Below are 18,263 nucleotides of genomic sequence, written 5' to 3' on the forward strand. Positions count from 1 at the left end.
GTTACTATATGAGTTTTGTTGTTGCCAGCTTGGCATCCCTTTTGTGAGCATTGCAGAGTTCACTTTTCAAGATCATTTTAATGAATCAGCCAATCCCACTCATGTCAATTCTATATTCAACCCACAACATTTCAAAGTGTATCCAGTCTCATTTCCTTGTGGTTTTATATTTGATTTTGATACCGGTTGTCCTTGAGGCCATTATAAATTATTCTTGTTTTTATTATAAAATATATTTTGTTAATTTTTGGTTTTTACCCATGTACACCGATGTGTGCAGCACTGTATACTCAGTACTTTCCCGAGTCCTGTGAAAAAATCACAGGCATTTTTACTCGGGTGGGATTCGAACCCACGACCATTGCAATTCTAGAGCAGTGTCATACCAACTAGACCACCGAGATTGCCCGGTAGCTAGAGGCAGTTCGAATCCTATGTTTTAGCAGCGGGTACTGCAAACGATTTTAATAGATGTTAAATTTGCATCGGGGATAAAGAATATTAATTTTTGGTTTTTACCCATGTACACCGATGTGTGCAGCACTGTATACTCAGTACTTTTTTTGTTATAACAAGTTGTTTCAAAGTAAACAAAAGAGAATATATAGACCTACCTTAGATTGAAGAAGCTGGTTTGGTACGTAGTTAAGTGATCCAACAAAAGCTTTTGTATTAAAAGAAAAGTAAATTTGAGAAGTTTTTCAGACAGTAATTTTCCCAAGCCTGTTGTGGACCTTTACATGTATTGGAAACAATAATAATTCAACCACCTAGATAGTGTTTTTACCCTAAGTTATCAAGCTTTACACTACAATACATCATTACATCAGAAGAAATAAAATCAGAATATGGTGGCCATTGAGAATTTTCGTCGACTTGTCAATTATTTATTGTTCTGCTAATTTTGTGTGTGTCCTGGCCGAACTAATGATGGCTGAATTAATCGTCGAAGCATGCATGGTTCAGTTTCTGGTAATAACACTGTATTAATGTTATTTCAAATAAGTTTCAAATTCCTTTGTCTCAGATTTTGATTTGCCCTGAAAAACGAAGATGTTAATATTATGGAGACTTGTACTTTTTGTTTCAACTAGCGTTCCATATCAGTGATGTTTTCACTTTATATTTGCTATACTCCATCCTGTACAAGGATATTCCTTCTACGTCATTGTTTTCTTTTACTTTATTTTTCAGACCACACACTAAGTCAATGGAGGAATATTGGTCAAATCCCACTTGCTATAAAAATGGCTATAAAAAAGGTTCTGGTAAAGTGATTGGGATTCTTTTCGAATAATTGGTTATTGTATTCAAAATAATTAAATTACGCGTGTAATATAAATTCATCATGAGTCATCGCCTCATGCTGTAACAGTCGAGTCAGACAAGTTTATGTATCCTTACAACCCATGTGTTATAACTTTTATTCACTCATCCATATGTTGGAGAGCTGTGCAAACACTATACAGTGCAACCCCAATGTGTCTTGTGTGTACGGCGGGTGTAAATCGTGCAAATGCAAGCAACTTCGTCCATAATTGTCCGTCCTCCGACGACTATTTGTTATCGACGATGTTGTGTGCATCCAAAAACACCTGTCACCTATGAATGACATAAATGTGCGTTTACTTGTCACTGGCTGGACTTTCATCATCTATTCTAAGGTATTGGAACCGACTCATAATTTATATAATCAGGATCGGCCTTTTTAATGTATGGTTTTTTTAATTAAGAACTACGAAAACAAAATTCCCTTTTGTTTCAAAGAAATAATTAACACACATTTTAACAAACTTCAGTTGACAAGATGCAAAATAAATACATCATTAATTATTCAAGCTCCATGCTTCAACTAGTACTTACTGCACTGGTGAGTACTTTTTATTTACACTATTCCACTAACGCTATCGTAACTAGCCCCATAAATCGGTCCAATCCACTTCGTATCCTTGGCCCCAGCACCACTGATATCAAAACCTTTCGCTTTCTTGAAAAACCATCTGCAACGCTCTGCATCATGAAACTTCCTTACCCATCTAATGATTCAGAAGTTGCAGATAGCCCTACACTTGGAATTGTTCAAATAGGTATCACAGATTTTGAGTAAAAACCAAGTGAATTTTGCATGTGAATTTTCTCAACTAACGCTCTTTTACTGCTAATGCCGATATGCCGATTGTCCCCGACCATGCACAGATTTTTTTCCCAGAACAAACTTGTTGAACCATCTGCACACGTTCGTCCTGGGAAGAAAAGATACCCAATCTGCGCTTCGTGTACAAACATATGGACACACGTCTGGGAACTACAATACAAAGAATGGTTCCCCAATCCGTGCTTTGTGTACAAACACATGGAAACACGTCTGGGAACTACGAAGAATAGTTCCTAGACGCGTGTCCGTATATTTGTACATGAAGCGCGACTTTGTACATGAAACGGGATAAGTGTGCACCGATGTTCGGGGGTATAATATTCAATGCCTTCAATTGCGACCCATTGGTTTCTACATTCAACACTGACTTTTGAAAATTACCGATTATGTTGGCCAAAAAAAAGCATGTCTTCAAATGTCTCTTTGCTTTCAACCAGAGTATTGTTTTCTGTGGCTCTCAACAATTCATTAATTGACAAACATTAATAAGTGAATCCTCTTTGACTTGGGACCGAGTTGACTTGGGACCGATTTGACCGGTACCCCCATGTTTGCCTGCCTTACCTTCTTTTCGCTAGATAACAATTTCTTGGAAGTCAACAACTTCGTATGAAATGTGTACCTTCTACCCCTTATATTTGGCTCTAAAATCTGTCAAGATAGCACCTTTTTAGGCTAGGGCCGACAAAATATTTATTTGGCCAGTGTTGTTCTTTCGCTCAGTTTTCTCCCTTTTTTTGCTGGATGCACCCTTAATTGATCAATCAATTCATGGAAGTAACAAAAAGGCACCCTCCCTGGATGTTTTAGTTTTATCACTCTGCATTTTATCGCTCAAGTGAACTTCAGGAAGAGTTCAATCAAAGGGTTAATTCGTCAGCAGTAACATTTTCCCACCTGACATAAATTCAATTATTTCTGACTTCCTTGGATTGTTTGAATAGACAAAAGGCTTGTATTACAGTTTACATTGTTGTATGTTTTGCATCACTGATGGTGAGAACTATTTTACGCAGTTAGCACCTAGTACGAAGAACAACTTGTTTACTGGCTCACTATTTTCAAGCATTATGTTTGGTCTCCCTTGATTGTGGCTTTTATAAAACCTTGGTCATGTTGGTGAAAAAAAAGATTTCTCAGTTTTAACTTGGAAACTGGTACTGATGGCAGGTAAACATTTTTGTTATAATCACATAATTCTTGACAATATTTTTAGGTTTTTTATTGTGTTTTAGAAAGGAGAACATCCTAGTCATTCTAAATCCAAGACTGGGTTTGGGAGTGTTATTCTGTGCTTTCTGTGTGATTAAAGGCACATATATTACTCAAAATAATGGTTGGCATAAAACCTTACTTTGCTGTCTTTGTCTGTGTGATTAAAGACATAGGCCTATTAATCAAAATAATTGTTACTGTTTGTTAGCATAAACAAAACTTACTTGGTAAACGAGCAATGGAGAGCTGTTGATAAAACATTACAGAGACACGACTCCCTCTGAAGTAACGTAGTTTTTGAGAAAGGAATAATTTCTTACTAAAATATTTGTAATTGAATTCGAGACCTCGGCTGAGGTCTCTAATTCATGCATCTCAGAAAGCAAACAACTTGTGAGGTGAGGGTGTTTTTTCTTCTATTATTTTCTCGCAACTTTGATGGATGGGTGCTCAGGGACAATTGATGTCTTCATAGTGTCTTCTCATGAAGTATTTAAAATCTTGCTTGGGGATCGCCTTCTTGCACAATGCAAATTATGAAGATTCTAGTTGCTAGATAAACTTTGCCCCTGGGTCAAATCTCTTGTTGCTACCCAAGGAATGTTGTATAATCCTAATAACAAGAACTAGGAAAGCAGCAGGAAAGCATATAACAGGGCGATGAGTCATCTGAGGTCATCCACTTTTAACTCCTACGTCGTTTCCTTTAGTCTACTCTACCCGGTTCCCCACAGTTGAATTCATGCTTGCATGGGGGGATAGACACTCGCTAGACTCTTTGAGAAAGCCGAATGTCTGTTCAGAATAAGTCGAAGCTTTGCACAGTGTCAGCGAAAGTAAAGCAAGAATAAGCTTGATTACGAGTGACGGACATGTGATGGTTATCGTAAACCTGCAAAGAAGGAGGAGTGAGACGGGCTCAACATTTGGAACAGTTTTAAGGAGAACTGCAGAAAAGGTGGAACTCTTGGCCTGAAAGGAATCGTGTTAATTGTGTTTGATCGCTGAAGTACGGGTAATGTGTGCAGGTTTTAGATGTGTCCGTTGAGGCATGTCATAGTGTCATGATTTTATTATTTGATTCACGAAAAAAAGAAAACATTACCTTAAGGTGAACCCCTGGCTGCCGCTTCTGGGGTTGTATCATAAAATCTGCTTTCAGACATTCAGTTCATTGCATTTGCTATTTCCCACATGAAATTATGGGAACTTTTTTGTCTTGAAGTTATGTTCACTTTGCTAGAAGCGCCTCAGAATAGGCAACTAGAATGAGGGTTCTCTACAAATGCGATTGATTGATTGATTGATAGATTGATTGATTGATTGATTGATCGATCGATTGATTGATATAGACAGCAGGGCCCAATTTCATAAAGGTGCTTAATGGCTAATTTTGTGCTTACTGTACGTGTTTCCATTACACGAATGTTATCCATGACTGAATGCAAATCCATGGTGAACGTGCAATATAGCTGCCTAATGCGCTTGCTAACGTGTGAAATATGCTTACGCTTAAACAATTTTTTTCTGCCACAGTAAGCATGAAATTTGGCTTACCATTAAGCAGCGCTATAAAAATCAGCACAGAAGCTTGTTCAAAGGCTGATTTAAAGACAATGGACACTATTGGTAATTCTCAAAGACCAGTCTTCTCACTTGCTGTATCTCAACATACGCATAAAATAACAAACCTGTGAAAATTTGAGCTCAATCGGTCATCAAACTTGGGAGAAAATAATGAAAGAAAAAAACACCCTCAATTGTCACACTGAGTTGTGCGCTTTCAGATGCTTGATTTTGAGACCTCTCCACATTACTCATCACCAAGAAAGGTTTTATGCTGATAATTATTTTGATTAATTACCAATAGTGTGCACTGCCTTTAAACACACTTCAAATTGATCTACTTTAAACGATTTGACTGAGAGTGTACAGGTAGTTGTATATATTAGGAAAACCAAATGTTTACATGGCATAAACTTTTTTCCATTTTCTTACGCAGATTGTGTGATGTCTTCATCATCTGATATTGAATGATGGCAGTGGTGTATACAAGATAACGATCATTCTAGCAACATGGCGTACATTTTCAGAAAGAAACATGCGCTGAGTGGCTTTGCCATGTTGCTATTCTTCTGCACTCTGTGTAAGTACTGCAATGTTTCCTTCCCGGGCATGTATGCTTTGTTTTTAAAAAGGGCAAGGGCACCAAGGCATTTTCTCCTTGGTAAAGGGCACCCTATGAGGAAATTGTAAATTTGTATTTTAACAATCGTAAATACCCCCAGACAGTGCAGTGGACTATTGTTGAACAGTGGTAATATTGTTCTGGAGTAGGACGTTCTTATCCACGCGGCCACAACCAACATTTTGGCGTGTCGGGTCGGAGTAATTTATCATAGTGACTCAAACCTCATTCCGAAATGTCAAAGCCATTACTTGCGTCCGAGTTGAGTCAAACAAGTTTTGAGTATCGAGTGTTGATAGAGTAGCAGCAGAGTGTGGGTTCGAATCCCGGTCATGACATTTGAACCCTAGAGCAAGGCACTTAACCAGAATTACTTCGTAGAAAGTTGGTTGGGAAGGTAGTGCATTCTGCGCTACCAGCCAGGCTCTTAGTGGATGCTACCCATGGATACATCCTGATGGATTGCAAAGGGGGTAACCTTGTTTCAGCCCCAGGAGTAGGTGGCATCGTGCCCTGGCGACAGTTGTGCCCTTGAGCAAGGCACTTAACCATTAATGCTTCGTTATAAGTTCCGCCCTACCAGCCAGGCTCCTAGTGGATGACACCCATGCCTGCATATTTACAGACTGTGAAGTGGGCAATCCTGTTTCAGACCCAAGAGTAGGTGGCAATGTGCTTCTGGTGACAGTCGATTTTGGTCGATAGCTATTGATTTGGGTCGATTATCTAAATCAGAGAAGTGTGTAGCCCTCACCTTGAATTGGCTGTCCTCGTCGGCTTTGTGATGTTTGGTGATCGCTCATCACAAAAAAAATATAGAAGATATTCTGACGATTAGTAGAGCAAGCTAGTTGAAACGTTGAAATCAATTCAAGAACTCTGTGGTAGTGCAGTAAATTACAATCCTATAACCTAAAATAGTAGTCCAAGCTAATTTTCTGTACCCTTCGCCCGGGAAGTAGTTAAAAAGCAGGACAGTCCTTTTCTTTTCAGAACTGAGAAATGTTTCGAACATCCGATAAATCTACTCCGCGTTAGAAGAATAAAGCAAGACAGTTCTCTAAAGAACAAACTCTACCTGGCAAATAGACACACACGTGGTGTTACAGCAAACCACAGTGTATATTGATACCTCACCATGCAATGCCTCAAATCCTATAAAGAAGGTATTGTTTTTTGTGTTTGTTGCTCACAGGGATGTTACATCAACAAGAAGAGATTAGTCATGAGCTGTCCACATCCTCCGATGATGATCTGTTACCTGCTCATGTTCTTTATCCCGTTGGGGAGTTGCAGTACAAGAAGGAACGCCAGAGGATTATACTGAACGAGATGGAGGGACTTCAATGTGAGTAATAGCCGTAGAGAGAGGGCGCACTAGTGACGCTACTTGACTTACACAAACGCGACGGGACCGCAAGGAGACACGCACGCCATTTTGTACGCGCGTTGAATATGAAGTACACGTTGGAGTGTGTGTTTATAATGCTACACGATGCTGTTTTGTCAACTTATAGAGTGGCGACACACTGGACCGCGTAAACACACGCTATGCGATGGTGTTTGTCAACTTACCAAATGGCCTATTTGCGTGCATGGCGGGTCGCGCAAATAGGCCAGTGTGCCCTCTAGTTCTTATATATAACTCTATAGTAATAGCGTGGTGATTAGGTCATAGGGAGTCTGGGTGTCTTTTGGACTCCCTGTTTTGAAGATGGCCACCATACCATGTCTAATAATATTAATAGTGGCTATTTGTATAGCGCTCATATCCTTCACTCAGTGACGTTCAAGGGGCTTCAACATTGAGTATTTTCCGGCAATGTGGGACTACGTTCGAATTATGCGACCTGCTCCTTTCACATAGCACCAAATAATGGTTTACAAGGTGCTGTGGCCCAATATGCTGCCAATCAAACTAGGACGTGCAATGGGTTCTTTTGCTTGCGTTTACACAACACACGAGACCAACCGCTTTACATCCCATCCGATGGGCGAAGCATCATGGTTTAGTGTTTTGCTTAACTAGGACGTGCAATGAGTTCTTTTACATGCGTTTACACAACACACGAGACCAACCGCTTTACATCCCATCCGATGGACGAAGCATCATGGTTTAGTGTTTTGCTTAACTAGGACGTGCAATGGGTTCTTTTACATGCGTTTACACAACACACGAGACCAACCGCTTTACATCCCATCCGATGGACGAAGCATCATGGTTTAGTGTTTTGCTTAACTAGGACGTGCAATGAGTTCTTTTACATGCGTTTACACAACACACGAGACCAACCGCTTTACATCCCATCCGATGGACGAAGCATCATGGTTTAGTGTTTTGCTTAACTAGGACGTGCAATGAGTTCTTTTATATGCGTTTACACAACACACGAGACCAACCGCTTTACATCCCATCCGATGGACGAAGCATCATGGTTTAGTGTCTTGCTTAAGGACACAAGTGTCACGATTGGGGACTCGAACCCACACTCTGCTAATCAGAAACACCAGAGCTTGAGTGTGGTGCTTCTATCTGCTAGGCCATGTCACACCTTGTCTGTCATGTCGAGAGAGAGAGGGGATACCGGCCCAACATGGTGCAGAGGGTATCAGCATTTAAAAATAATAATAATAATAACTAAATCCTCCGAAAAATTCCTGGATCACTACAAATGCCTATTCAACAAAATGTTCCCATCTGAATTGTCTGAAGTAATATTCAAATAACAATTATGTCTTTGTTCCTTGTTTTCCCAAACCAGATCAAGGACCTGTAGAGACCAGACGAGGAAACTACCAAATTGTCCCCACTCCCGTCTCGAATCACGTCCCCGACACGCCAAGGGATAAGAAATCAGAGGATAAAATATTGGAGGAGCAAGTTGGCATTGAGAAAGAGAGAATCGACAAGGAACGCACAAAGTTAGCTGGACTCAGCAAGAAGGTGAAGTCGATGATGGAGAAGAAGAAGAAGCCAGCTAAAAGGCAAAATGAGACGATAGATGTGCCTGAACTATCGTTGCTGGAGATGGAGGAGTTTCAGACTAGAATTAAGGAGTATTGTAACTCACCGTCTGAGCCGTACTACGGGGCAGAAGGTTAGTTGAAACTAAAAAAACTTTACCAGATACATTTTTTTGCAAGCATGAAATTCAAAAGACCTACTTTAAAGGCAGTGGACACTATTGGTAATTACTCAAAATAATTATTAGCATAAAACCTTTCTTGGTGACAAGTAATGGGGAGAGGTTGGTGGTATAAAACATTGTGAGAAACAGCTCTCTCTGAAGTGCCATAGTTTTGGAGAAAGAAGTAATTTTCCATGAATTTGATTTCGAGATCTCAAGTTTAGAACTTGAGGTCTCAAAATCAACCGTCTAAACGCACACAACTTCCTGTGACAAGGGTGTTTTCTTCTTTCATTATTATCTCGCAACTTTGATGACCGATTGAGCTCAAACTTTCACAGGTTTGTTATTTTATGCATATGTTGAGATACACCAACTGTGAAGGCTAGTCTTTGACAATTACCAATAGTGTCCACTGCCTTTAAGCCTGGTTCATATTTCCTGTGAATGCAAATGCAGTACGACTTTTGACGTTACAAATTCGCAAAGAATAATTCGCAATGAATAGTTCGCATCAGTTGACTTGTGATCAACTCCCGCGAAACATTCGCTGCGAAAACAGCCATGTGACCTCAAAATTTGTATCGCATTCACACTCGCAGGAAGTATGAACCGGGCTTAAGTCTGACATCCGATTTTGTTTGCCTTTGAAAAAACACAGACAAATGAGATTTAGTAGACTGAAAAGTCTACTGCAGCTAACACCATGTGTACACGTAGGTCAGACTTTTTCTTGAGAAAATGTTCCTACTCGGACTTGGACCAAATGTCATGCCTGGTTTCGGCAACCCAAATAATCAATGTATTTGAGCTTCGGCCGTTGGTTGAAGGCAGGGTACACTTTTATTAATTATTCTACAAGTTAATGACCATGAAAAATTACTTGGTAAGGGGTACTGGAGAGCTGTTGATCATTGTGAGAAATTACTCCATTTGAAGTAGTTAAGTTTATTAAAGCCAGAACAGACACTATTGGCAATTGTCAAAGACAAGTCTTCTCACTTGCTGTATTTCAACATATGCATAAAATAACAAACCTGTAAAAATTTGAGCTAGATTGGTCGTCAGAGTTTCGAGATAACTACGAAAGAAAAAAACACCCTTGTCACACGAAGTTGTGTGCTTTCAGATGCTTGATTTCGGGAACTCAACTTCTAAATCTGAGGTCTCGAAATCAAATTTGTGGAAAATTTCTTCTTTCTCGAAAATTACCTTACTTCAGAGGGAGCCGTTTCTCGTAATGTTTTAAACTACCAGCTTCTCCCCAGTACTCGTTACCAAGTAAGGTTTTATGCTAATAATTATTTTGAGTAATTACCAATAGTGTCCACTGCCTTTAGGCAACAACAAATTAGCTGTTCCGAGTTGCTGAAATTTCTGAAGTTTTAAGGTGGCGGTTTTTAAACAAACTATAACAAAATGAGAAATTTTTATTTAAGGCATACCGATCCAATAACATTACACATACACATCGGTGTATGGGTTTAAAAAAAACAAATTAATATTCTTTATCCACCATGCAAATTTAACATCTATTATATCGTTGCGGTACCCGCTGCCAAAACATAGGATTCGAACTGCCTCTAGCTGCCGGGCAACCTCGGTAGTCTAGTTGGTAAGACACTGCTCTAGAGTTGCAAGGGTCGTGGGTTCGAATCCCACCCGAGTAACATGCCTGTGATATTTTTTCACAGGACTCGGGAAAGTACTGAGTAAACAGTGCTAACATTAATAAAAGTAGAGAGACTAATTCCTACGATGTGAAGGTTTTAAAATAAAAGGATTTATACTTTCAGGAGGACATCATTTTCAAGAGATGTTCTGCCCAGCAATTTTCGTTCTGGTACTGAATCTGTTTTCGTGTGTAACTTTTTGATAATTTGTATTCGGATTAAAAAACGAAAACTAAAATGTTGTGTTTAATTTGGTGTGAATCTTTTGTTTCTTCAGGAAAAGTAAGAGGTGGTTATCAGCTTCAGTATGTGCATGTTGTTGCTCGGCATGGAGACCGAACCCCCATCACCCAACTCGGTCTCCCAAACATTAAAATGGACCGACGTTTCAACTGCGACTTAGAAACGGCTAAGAACGACTTCCCATCCTCGCAACTTCTGCCGAGATTTGTTGCGTCCGTCGTCGCTCAGGACGAAGCTCAGGCTGCCTGGCCTCAGATGCCGATGTTTCTGCGTACTCTCCCAATCGGTAGCAACGCCCGGGAGTGCGCAATCGCTCAGTTGACTCCCACGGGGTGGCTACAGCTGATGCGACTCGGTCAACACATGAAGATTGCCTACGAGGGGAAGCTCGTACCGCACCAAGGATACTTCCGTAATCCCAACACCACTTTGTTTAAGAGTACGATGAACGCTCGGACACAGCAGAGCGTCTTCGCCTTTATGTTCGGTTTCTTACCCCGCCTCGAGCTCCACTTTGCGGACCGGATCAAAATCACGGAGAACACCGCTTTCTGCTCCCTGGGAAAGAACTGCTCCTGCCAAGCCATTGTGCAACTCGAAAAAGCAAAACAGAAACAATACGGGGTTGCTCTAAAGAACGACACCGAGACTCAAATGGTGTTGAAATCCGTAGCTAAGAATTTACTTAATGAACCTAAGCCTAAGAAAGTACCCGGTCTGACAGCTCAGCAAGATTTGTACTCTTCCCTTACGTGTCATGAGAAGTCACTACCTTGTACTCCGTACGGCTGCGTCTTAGAAAAGCACTTTGCAAAGATCGTCGCCTTCACGGACCGCGTATCAAGGGAAATGCGCAGTTCTGAGGACGGACCTCATCAGAAGTACGCCCGGTTGGTCATGCATCCGTTGCTATCGCAAATAGCAACGCAGATGAAGAAAGTCAACCACGGCGCTCAGAATTACCCAAAGTTTGTTTACTACTCCGGTCACGATATCACCCTGACTCCACTGCTGGATATTCTTGGTCTTGGGGACTACCACTGGCCGTGCTACGCTGCTAACGTCGTCTTTGAACTCTGGTCCAAATCGGAGAGCTTCTTCCTGAGGGTTTTGTACAACGGACAGGACAAGACAAGCGCTGTGCGTTTCTGTCGGGACAACCTTAGCCTAGATGGACTCTGTCCATTGCGCTATTTCCTTAGGTTTGTCAACAAAGAAAACATGGGTTACTTCCACGCTGAGAGTTTAAGCGAAGCGTGTAAGTTAAAAGTTTAAGAGAGTTATTATTTTTTTTTTTTTAATCCAGTCGAGGAGCACCTTTAAAGGGTCTTAGTGTTGTATTTAATCAAGTTGGCAACTTGATATGAAAGAGTTTTTGGTATCACTCTTTTTCTCCTCTTTTTCAGTCTTACCTGGAGTATTTATTTTTGACTGGTTTGTGATGAATGACCTTCTTAAAAGCAAAAATTTAAATCATATAGACAGGACTGTAAAAGTGGTTGTAAAATTTTATATTGTTTTATTATTTTATTTAAATTTTTTATGAGAGTTTGCCTTACATCAACTGGCCCTAGACAGCCACTCCAGGGTGAGGGCTATACTTAAGTGATTTGGGCTGTTGACTTGAACAAGGGGCACGTTGCCACCTACTATTTGAGATGAAACAGGGTTGCCCCCTTCATAGTCTGTATGATGTAGGCATGGGTATCATCTATTAGGGGCCTGGCTGGTAGTGCAGAATGCAGTACCAGGCCAACTTTTTACGAAACACTTATGGTTTGTGCCTTGCTCAAGGGCACAAGTTACATGACTGGGATTCAAGCCCACACAATGCTGCTGACAACACCAGGGCCCAATTTCATGGCTCTGCTTACTGCCGAATTCTGCGCTTACGATCGCGATTCCCCGCTTACGTGCAAGTGCCAAATTTCTGCGCTAGCCTCGTAAGCATAGAATGCCTAGAAACGTGAAGTACGCATGCGCAGAAGCTAACATTCGCCGCTAACCCGTGAAATACGCTTGCTGTAAGCACAGAATTCCCTGCTTCCGTAAGCGCCGATTCTGTGCTTACGGTAAGCAGAGCCATGAAATTGGGCCCAGAGCTTTGGTCTGTTGAACTAGATTTTCTCTGCAGCCCTGACACGCCATGTTGTTCCTCATGTAAAGAAAAGAAACCAACTTCTTTATCATTTCATTTTTGTGACCCGCTCTACGAAAATGAGTCAGATGTTGACAATTTCAAGACTTGAGTTATATGCATGGCTGGAAAGAACACACCAGCAGTTATTTGGTAATGTCTAAGCGTTGGGGTGTATCGCGTTGCTGTGTTACTCCCGTTTGAAATTAGCCAATACATCATTTTTTGTGAAAAACGAATTACAAGTAAAGTGATTTTTTAAACTACCATTTCTCGCAGAAGGATACAAATTACATTAAAGTATGATCAGTTTGTCATGCAAATATAGATCTTAAAAAGTGGGTCGCGTTTTTTTTAATTCAACAGTATTTTTTTAAAGCCATTATACACTTTCGGTACAGAGACAAAAATAAAAGTTCACAGATTTACAAATAATTTACAGGGTTTAAAGAAGGTAAATGGTGAAAGACTTCTCTTGAAATATTCCATGAAATGCTTTACTTTTTGAGAAAACATTAAAACAATATCAATTCCCGATATCGAGAATTACAGATTTATTTTAAACACATGTCATGACACGGCGAATTGTGCGGAAACAAGGGTGGGTTTTCCCATTATTTTCTCCCAACTCCGATGACCGATTGAGCCTAAATTTTCATAGGTTTGTTATTTTATATATAAGTTATGATACACGAAGTGTGGGCCTTGGACAATTCTGTTTACCGAAAGTGTCCAATGACTTTAACATGAAAGCCGTCCTACTTATCAATGTAACAGGTACAACAGTGAGTGAATAGAAACAATGACTGAAAGATCCTTAGAGCGTGATTTTGAAATAAAATTGAGAAGGTCATGCGATATCATCAAAGCCTTCTTCTTATAAGTGCTGCCTCATAATAAGTGAAGATTACCGCACTTCAATTGTCGTGGATCCAATTTCAAGAAGTTTTTCAAGGAGAATGTAGCTCAGAACTTATTCATGACCAGCACATGAAAGTATGTATGTATACTCAGCGCCTTGAGTACCTTGTTTGGTAGATATGTGCGCTATATAAGACTTTGATATTATGTTTTTTAACAAGCAAAAATTAAGTGTTTCTTTTACTACATACAATTTAGTTGGTGCATTTCTGACTTATTATTAATCTGAAATCAACTTACTGAAAACTTGTTAAGTATTTGCTGTATGTTTAAAGGGTCTGTGTAACTTTTGTAGGACAAAAAACACAATGTCTACAGATTTACACTAAACTTACACAGTTTGAAGATAATGATAGTAGAAAGCTTCCCTGAAAATATTACGTGCTGAGGTGCTGTAGTTTTGGGGAAATGAGTAAAACAATATCAAGAAAATAATTTTCGTCTCATGAGACGAAAATTATTTTAATCATTTACAAACGTATTTTCATGACATTGTTTTACTCATTTCTCAAAAAATACAGCCCTTCAGTAAGTAAGATTTGAAGGGAAGCTTTTTACTATCATTATCTTCAAACCCTGTAAGTTTAATGTAAATCTGTGGACATTTTGAAAAAGTACCCAAATCCTTTAAAGGGATGTGTTGCCTTAGATAGGGCACTTTGGGCTATAAAGATCATTTGTTATAAATGGAATAATGCATAATATTCTTAAATTTAAAGTCAATTTGATGATTCGACCAAATTTCTTTAAAATGTATCGTGCCACAATGTGTCTTGTGGTTTCTGTGCCTTGATGTAAATTTTGAATTGTTCGTCTTTGTGCCCCTTTAAACTTTTTCCATAAACTTAAAATTGTCCACTTTGCAAAATATAAATGGCCTTGCCCTTTCAAAGAAGAAATTGCAGACCTGACCCGTATCTGGCTCACTGGTCACAGTATATATTAAATACACTGATCCTACTTGTACTGTTTCATGTAGTGATTATTTTACCATTTTAAATAAACATTCATAATTTACTGCCTTGCAAATAACTGTACTGCCAACAACCTGTGCAATTGGGAAATAGAGTTTAGTGCCTAAGTCTCTTTTTATATGCGAAAGAGTTTGACATATTGAAGCGATGCATGGTAAGGTATCAATCTATATTTGGTTTGCGGTAACACCATGTTTGTGTCTACTGTACTTGCCAGGTAGAGTTTGTTCTTTAGAGAACTGTCATTCTAGAAAGACAGTTGTCTTAAGATTTTGACATGTTTCCCGTCTCAAATCAACTCGTAAATATAACATACAGGTAACTTCATATACTGCCTTGAAAATAAATACACCACCTAAAATTGTGTGCTATTGGGAAAAAGTGCCTACATGTAATTAGTCTCTCTCAATTTGATATATTTTGCCATGTTTCCCGCCTCAAATCACTAGTGAAGTGAATACGAAGAAACTCTACATTTGTTGTTCATATCTGTGTTTCTCTTTAGCTAGGCATTTATGGCAATTGAGTGTGCCACAGGGTTTCATATAGTTAGGCAGATTTATTTATTATATATTGTTTTCCACCAAGGCCTTGCTAAGTAATAAGGGATCTTATTTCAGGGCATTGTTTACAGAATAATACCGCAGTAAAGAGCACTCCATAAAACTTGTCTTGTATTGTTTTACGTCATAAATAGCAGACTGAAATAACTGAACTGTGCCTATGTTTGTTTGTTTAGATAATCTTCCCATCAAGGGAAACTCAGCAAACTCTTAAAAGGGGATATAATGCCAAAGCTGGCAACAACCAATCTCTCTTGAATACAAACATTGGTTTTAAAACGTCTATGATTATGAGTTGCACAAATCAAGAAATTGTGATTCAGTAACTAGACGACAATATTCTCTCTAGCCATTGTAAAAAGAGTGGTTAGCTGGCGGATTCGAACCCACAACCTTGTGATTTTCACTGTGGTCAATAGGTAAGAATGCATGTCTTGCAAATTAAAAGGACTAGCAATCACAAGTTTGTGGGTCAAAATCCGGTCAAGCTGACTGCCGTTTTCACAATGACTAGAATCAGTACAATTGTCGTCTAGTTACTGAATCAGAGTTTCTTGATTTTAGCACATAATAATCATAGTCGTCTAACCATGGAGCATGGTTTAACCAATGATTGTATGAGAGAGATTGGCCGTTGCCAGGCTTGATGTTTATACCTTGTGGGAGCTTTGTTGAATTAGCTTTGTTAGGAAGATCATCTAATTTAACAAATAAACAGACCTTCAAAGTGTGAAGTCACATGTTTTTAAAAACAAAATTGTACACATTTTGTACACAGCTTGATTTAGGAAAATGCACATGAAGTATTTTGTGACAATAAAAGGCCACATCTAACAACTTGTTCAGCTGTTAATTTTAACATTTCTTAATTTTGTATACGTGGTAGTTAAAAAGTGTGTGACCAGGGGGTCGATTTCACCAAACTCTTCCTAACTTAGGATTAATCTAATGACTTAAGACGAGTTCAGTTCCGTATCCCTAGATGTTAGGACGCATTGTACTCATCCTAAGTTTGGACGAGAACTCGAATTAGGATTAATTCTTGCGTTTCTTGCGGCTCAAACACATTGTAGCCGCGCTCGTCGCAATTCAGCTTCTCAGCTGCTAGTTTAGATGACTATTTTCCCAAATAAGTTTTAGTATTATTAACATTATTATTATTATTATTATTATTATTATTATTATTATTATTATTATTATTATTATTATTATTATTATTATTATTATTATTATTATTATTATTATTATTATTATTATTATTATTATTATTATTATTCTTTTTATTGTTGTATTAGTATTATGAACAGTATTATTATTGTGTTTATTATTATTATTATTTATTGTTGTACACTGCCTGTAATTCTGCACAAAAGGGTATCATCAAAGGCCAACAAAACCTTGCAAATATTTTCAATACAACTTAAATATTATATTTTTATGACAATTTATAAAGGTATTTGTCTTTTACGAAATTGTTTTTATTACACCTTAGAAATCTATAGTTTTAGTTCTATATTTTATCAGTGTCATTTATATTGTTTTGGTGCGCTTAATATGGGTTACAGTAAACCCTTGTTTATAAAGGGCAGTTATAAAGAGGTTCTGCTTAATATAAAGAATACATTCCGAAGTCCCGAATTCATTTCTACTGTGTGTTTCTTTGTTTTGCTGTCCTCTTTTAAAAAACGTTTGTTATATATTAAAGACACTGGACACCTTTGATAATTGTCAAAGACCAGTCTTCTCACTTGGTGTATCTCAACATATGCATAAATAACAAACCTGTAAAAATTTGAGCTCAATCCCTTGTCACGAAGTTGTGTGCTTTCAGATGCTTGATTTCGAGACCTCCAAATCAAATTCTGAGGTCTCAAAATCAAATTTGTGGAAAATGACTTCTTTCTCGAAAACTACGTCGATTCAGAGAGAGCCGTTTCTCACAATGTTTTATACTATCAACCTCTCCCCATTACTGTTACCAAGTAAGGTTTTATGCTAATAATTATTTTGAGTAATTACCAATAGTGTCCACTGCCTTTAAAGAGGTAATTGTGGCCAGTCCCAGCGATCTTAGTATAACACGAGTCGACTGTATTGAATAATTTCAATTATCAACTTTTTACTGAGGATCCTAACCGAACCACTAGCTGTAATAAAAAACATTATGAACTATTTTCTTGACAAAATGTTGAAACTTGCAATTGGAATTACATCAAGCATAATCTTGGTGTGCTTTTTGAAATAGAGCCAAAAAAATTTTTTGAAGTGGCTGTGATTGAGTCACTGAAAATGCCTCTTCTTCCACACTACTGCTGCAACCAATGGTCCCAGTCATAGCCGTAGCCGTAAATCAGACATGGCTTGTCACTAAATGAGTCTGGTAGCCTGACCCATGACTAATGAATCTGAACCACATCAGAATCAAGGGACATTGGCAATGGTTATTAAAGCGGTTGGCTACAATGACAGTTACTATTATTTAAACAAAATTAGAAATCACGCAAAATCATAAGGCCACTTCAAGGTGAGGGCTACACACTTCACTGATTTGGGCTATCGACCCAAATCAACCATCACCAGCGTAAATTGCCACCTACGCCTTGGTCTGAAACAGGGTTACCCCCTTCACATTCTGTAAAGATGTAAGCATGGGTATGATCCACTAGGAGCCACCTACTCCTGGGGCTGAAACAGGGTTTCCCCCTTCACAGTCTGTAAAGATGTAAGCATGGGTATCATCCACTAGGAGCCACCTACTCCTGGGGCTGAAACAGGGTTTCCCCCTTCACAGTCTGTAAAGATGTAAGCATGGGTATCATCCACTAGGAGCCACCTACTCCTGGGGCTGAAACAGGGTTTCCCCCTTCACAGTCTGTAAAGATGTAAGCATGGGTATCATCCACTAGGAGCCACCTACTCCTGGGGCTGAAACGGGTTTCCCCCTTCACAGTCTGTAAAGATGTAAGCATGGGTATCATCCACTAGGAGCCACCTACTCCTGGGGCTGAAACAGGGTTTCCCCCTTCACAGTCTGTAAAGATGTAAGCATGGGTATCATCCACTAGG

The 18,263-nt window shown here is 39.0% G+C and overlaps 1 protein-coding gene across 1 annotated transcript; it reads left to right on the top strand.

The window, feature by feature from the left end:
* Positions 1-1,447: 1,447 nt before the first annotated feature.
* On the top strand, positions 1,448-16,835 carry LOC139950634 (2-phosphoxylose phosphatase 1-like). Its single transcript, XM_071949411.1, has 5 exons — positions 1,448-1,664; positions 5,373-5,516; positions 6,754-6,906; positions 8,321-8,656; positions 10,637-16,835. Exons 2-5 carry the CDS (start codon positions 5,447-5,449, stop codon positions 11,875-11,877), a joined length of 1,800 nt encoding a protein of 599 aa, XP_071805512.1. The 5' UTR covers positions 1,448-1,664; positions 5,373-5,446; the 3' UTR covers positions 11,878-16,835.
* The last annotated feature ends 1,428 nt before the right edge of the window (positions 16,836-18,263 follow it).

This window comes from Asterias amurensis, chromosome 18 (genome assembly GCF_032118995.1).
Source record: "Asterias amurensis chromosome 18, ASM3211899v1".
Classification (NCBI taxonomy): domain Eukaryota; kingdom Metazoa; phylum Echinodermata; class Asteroidea; order Forcipulatida; family Asteriidae; genus Asterias; species Asterias amurensis.

What these genes read in the sequence shown, in the direction of transcription:
- LOC139950634 (XM_071949411.1), top strand. Translation starts at nt 5,447, where the DNA reads ATGGCGTACATTTTCAGAAAGAAACATGCGCTGAGTGGCTTTGCCATG. An exon ending in CGAGATGGAGGGACTTCAAT is followed by an intron (nt 6,907 to 8,320) that starts GTGAGTAATAGC and finishes TTCCCAAACCAG; the next exon opens with ATCAAGGACCTGTAGAGACC. An exon ending in GCCGTACTACGGGGCAGAAG is followed by an intron (nt 8,657 to 10,636) that starts GTTAGTTGAAAC and finishes TTGTTTCTTCAG; the next exon opens with GAAAAGTAAGAGGTGGTTAT.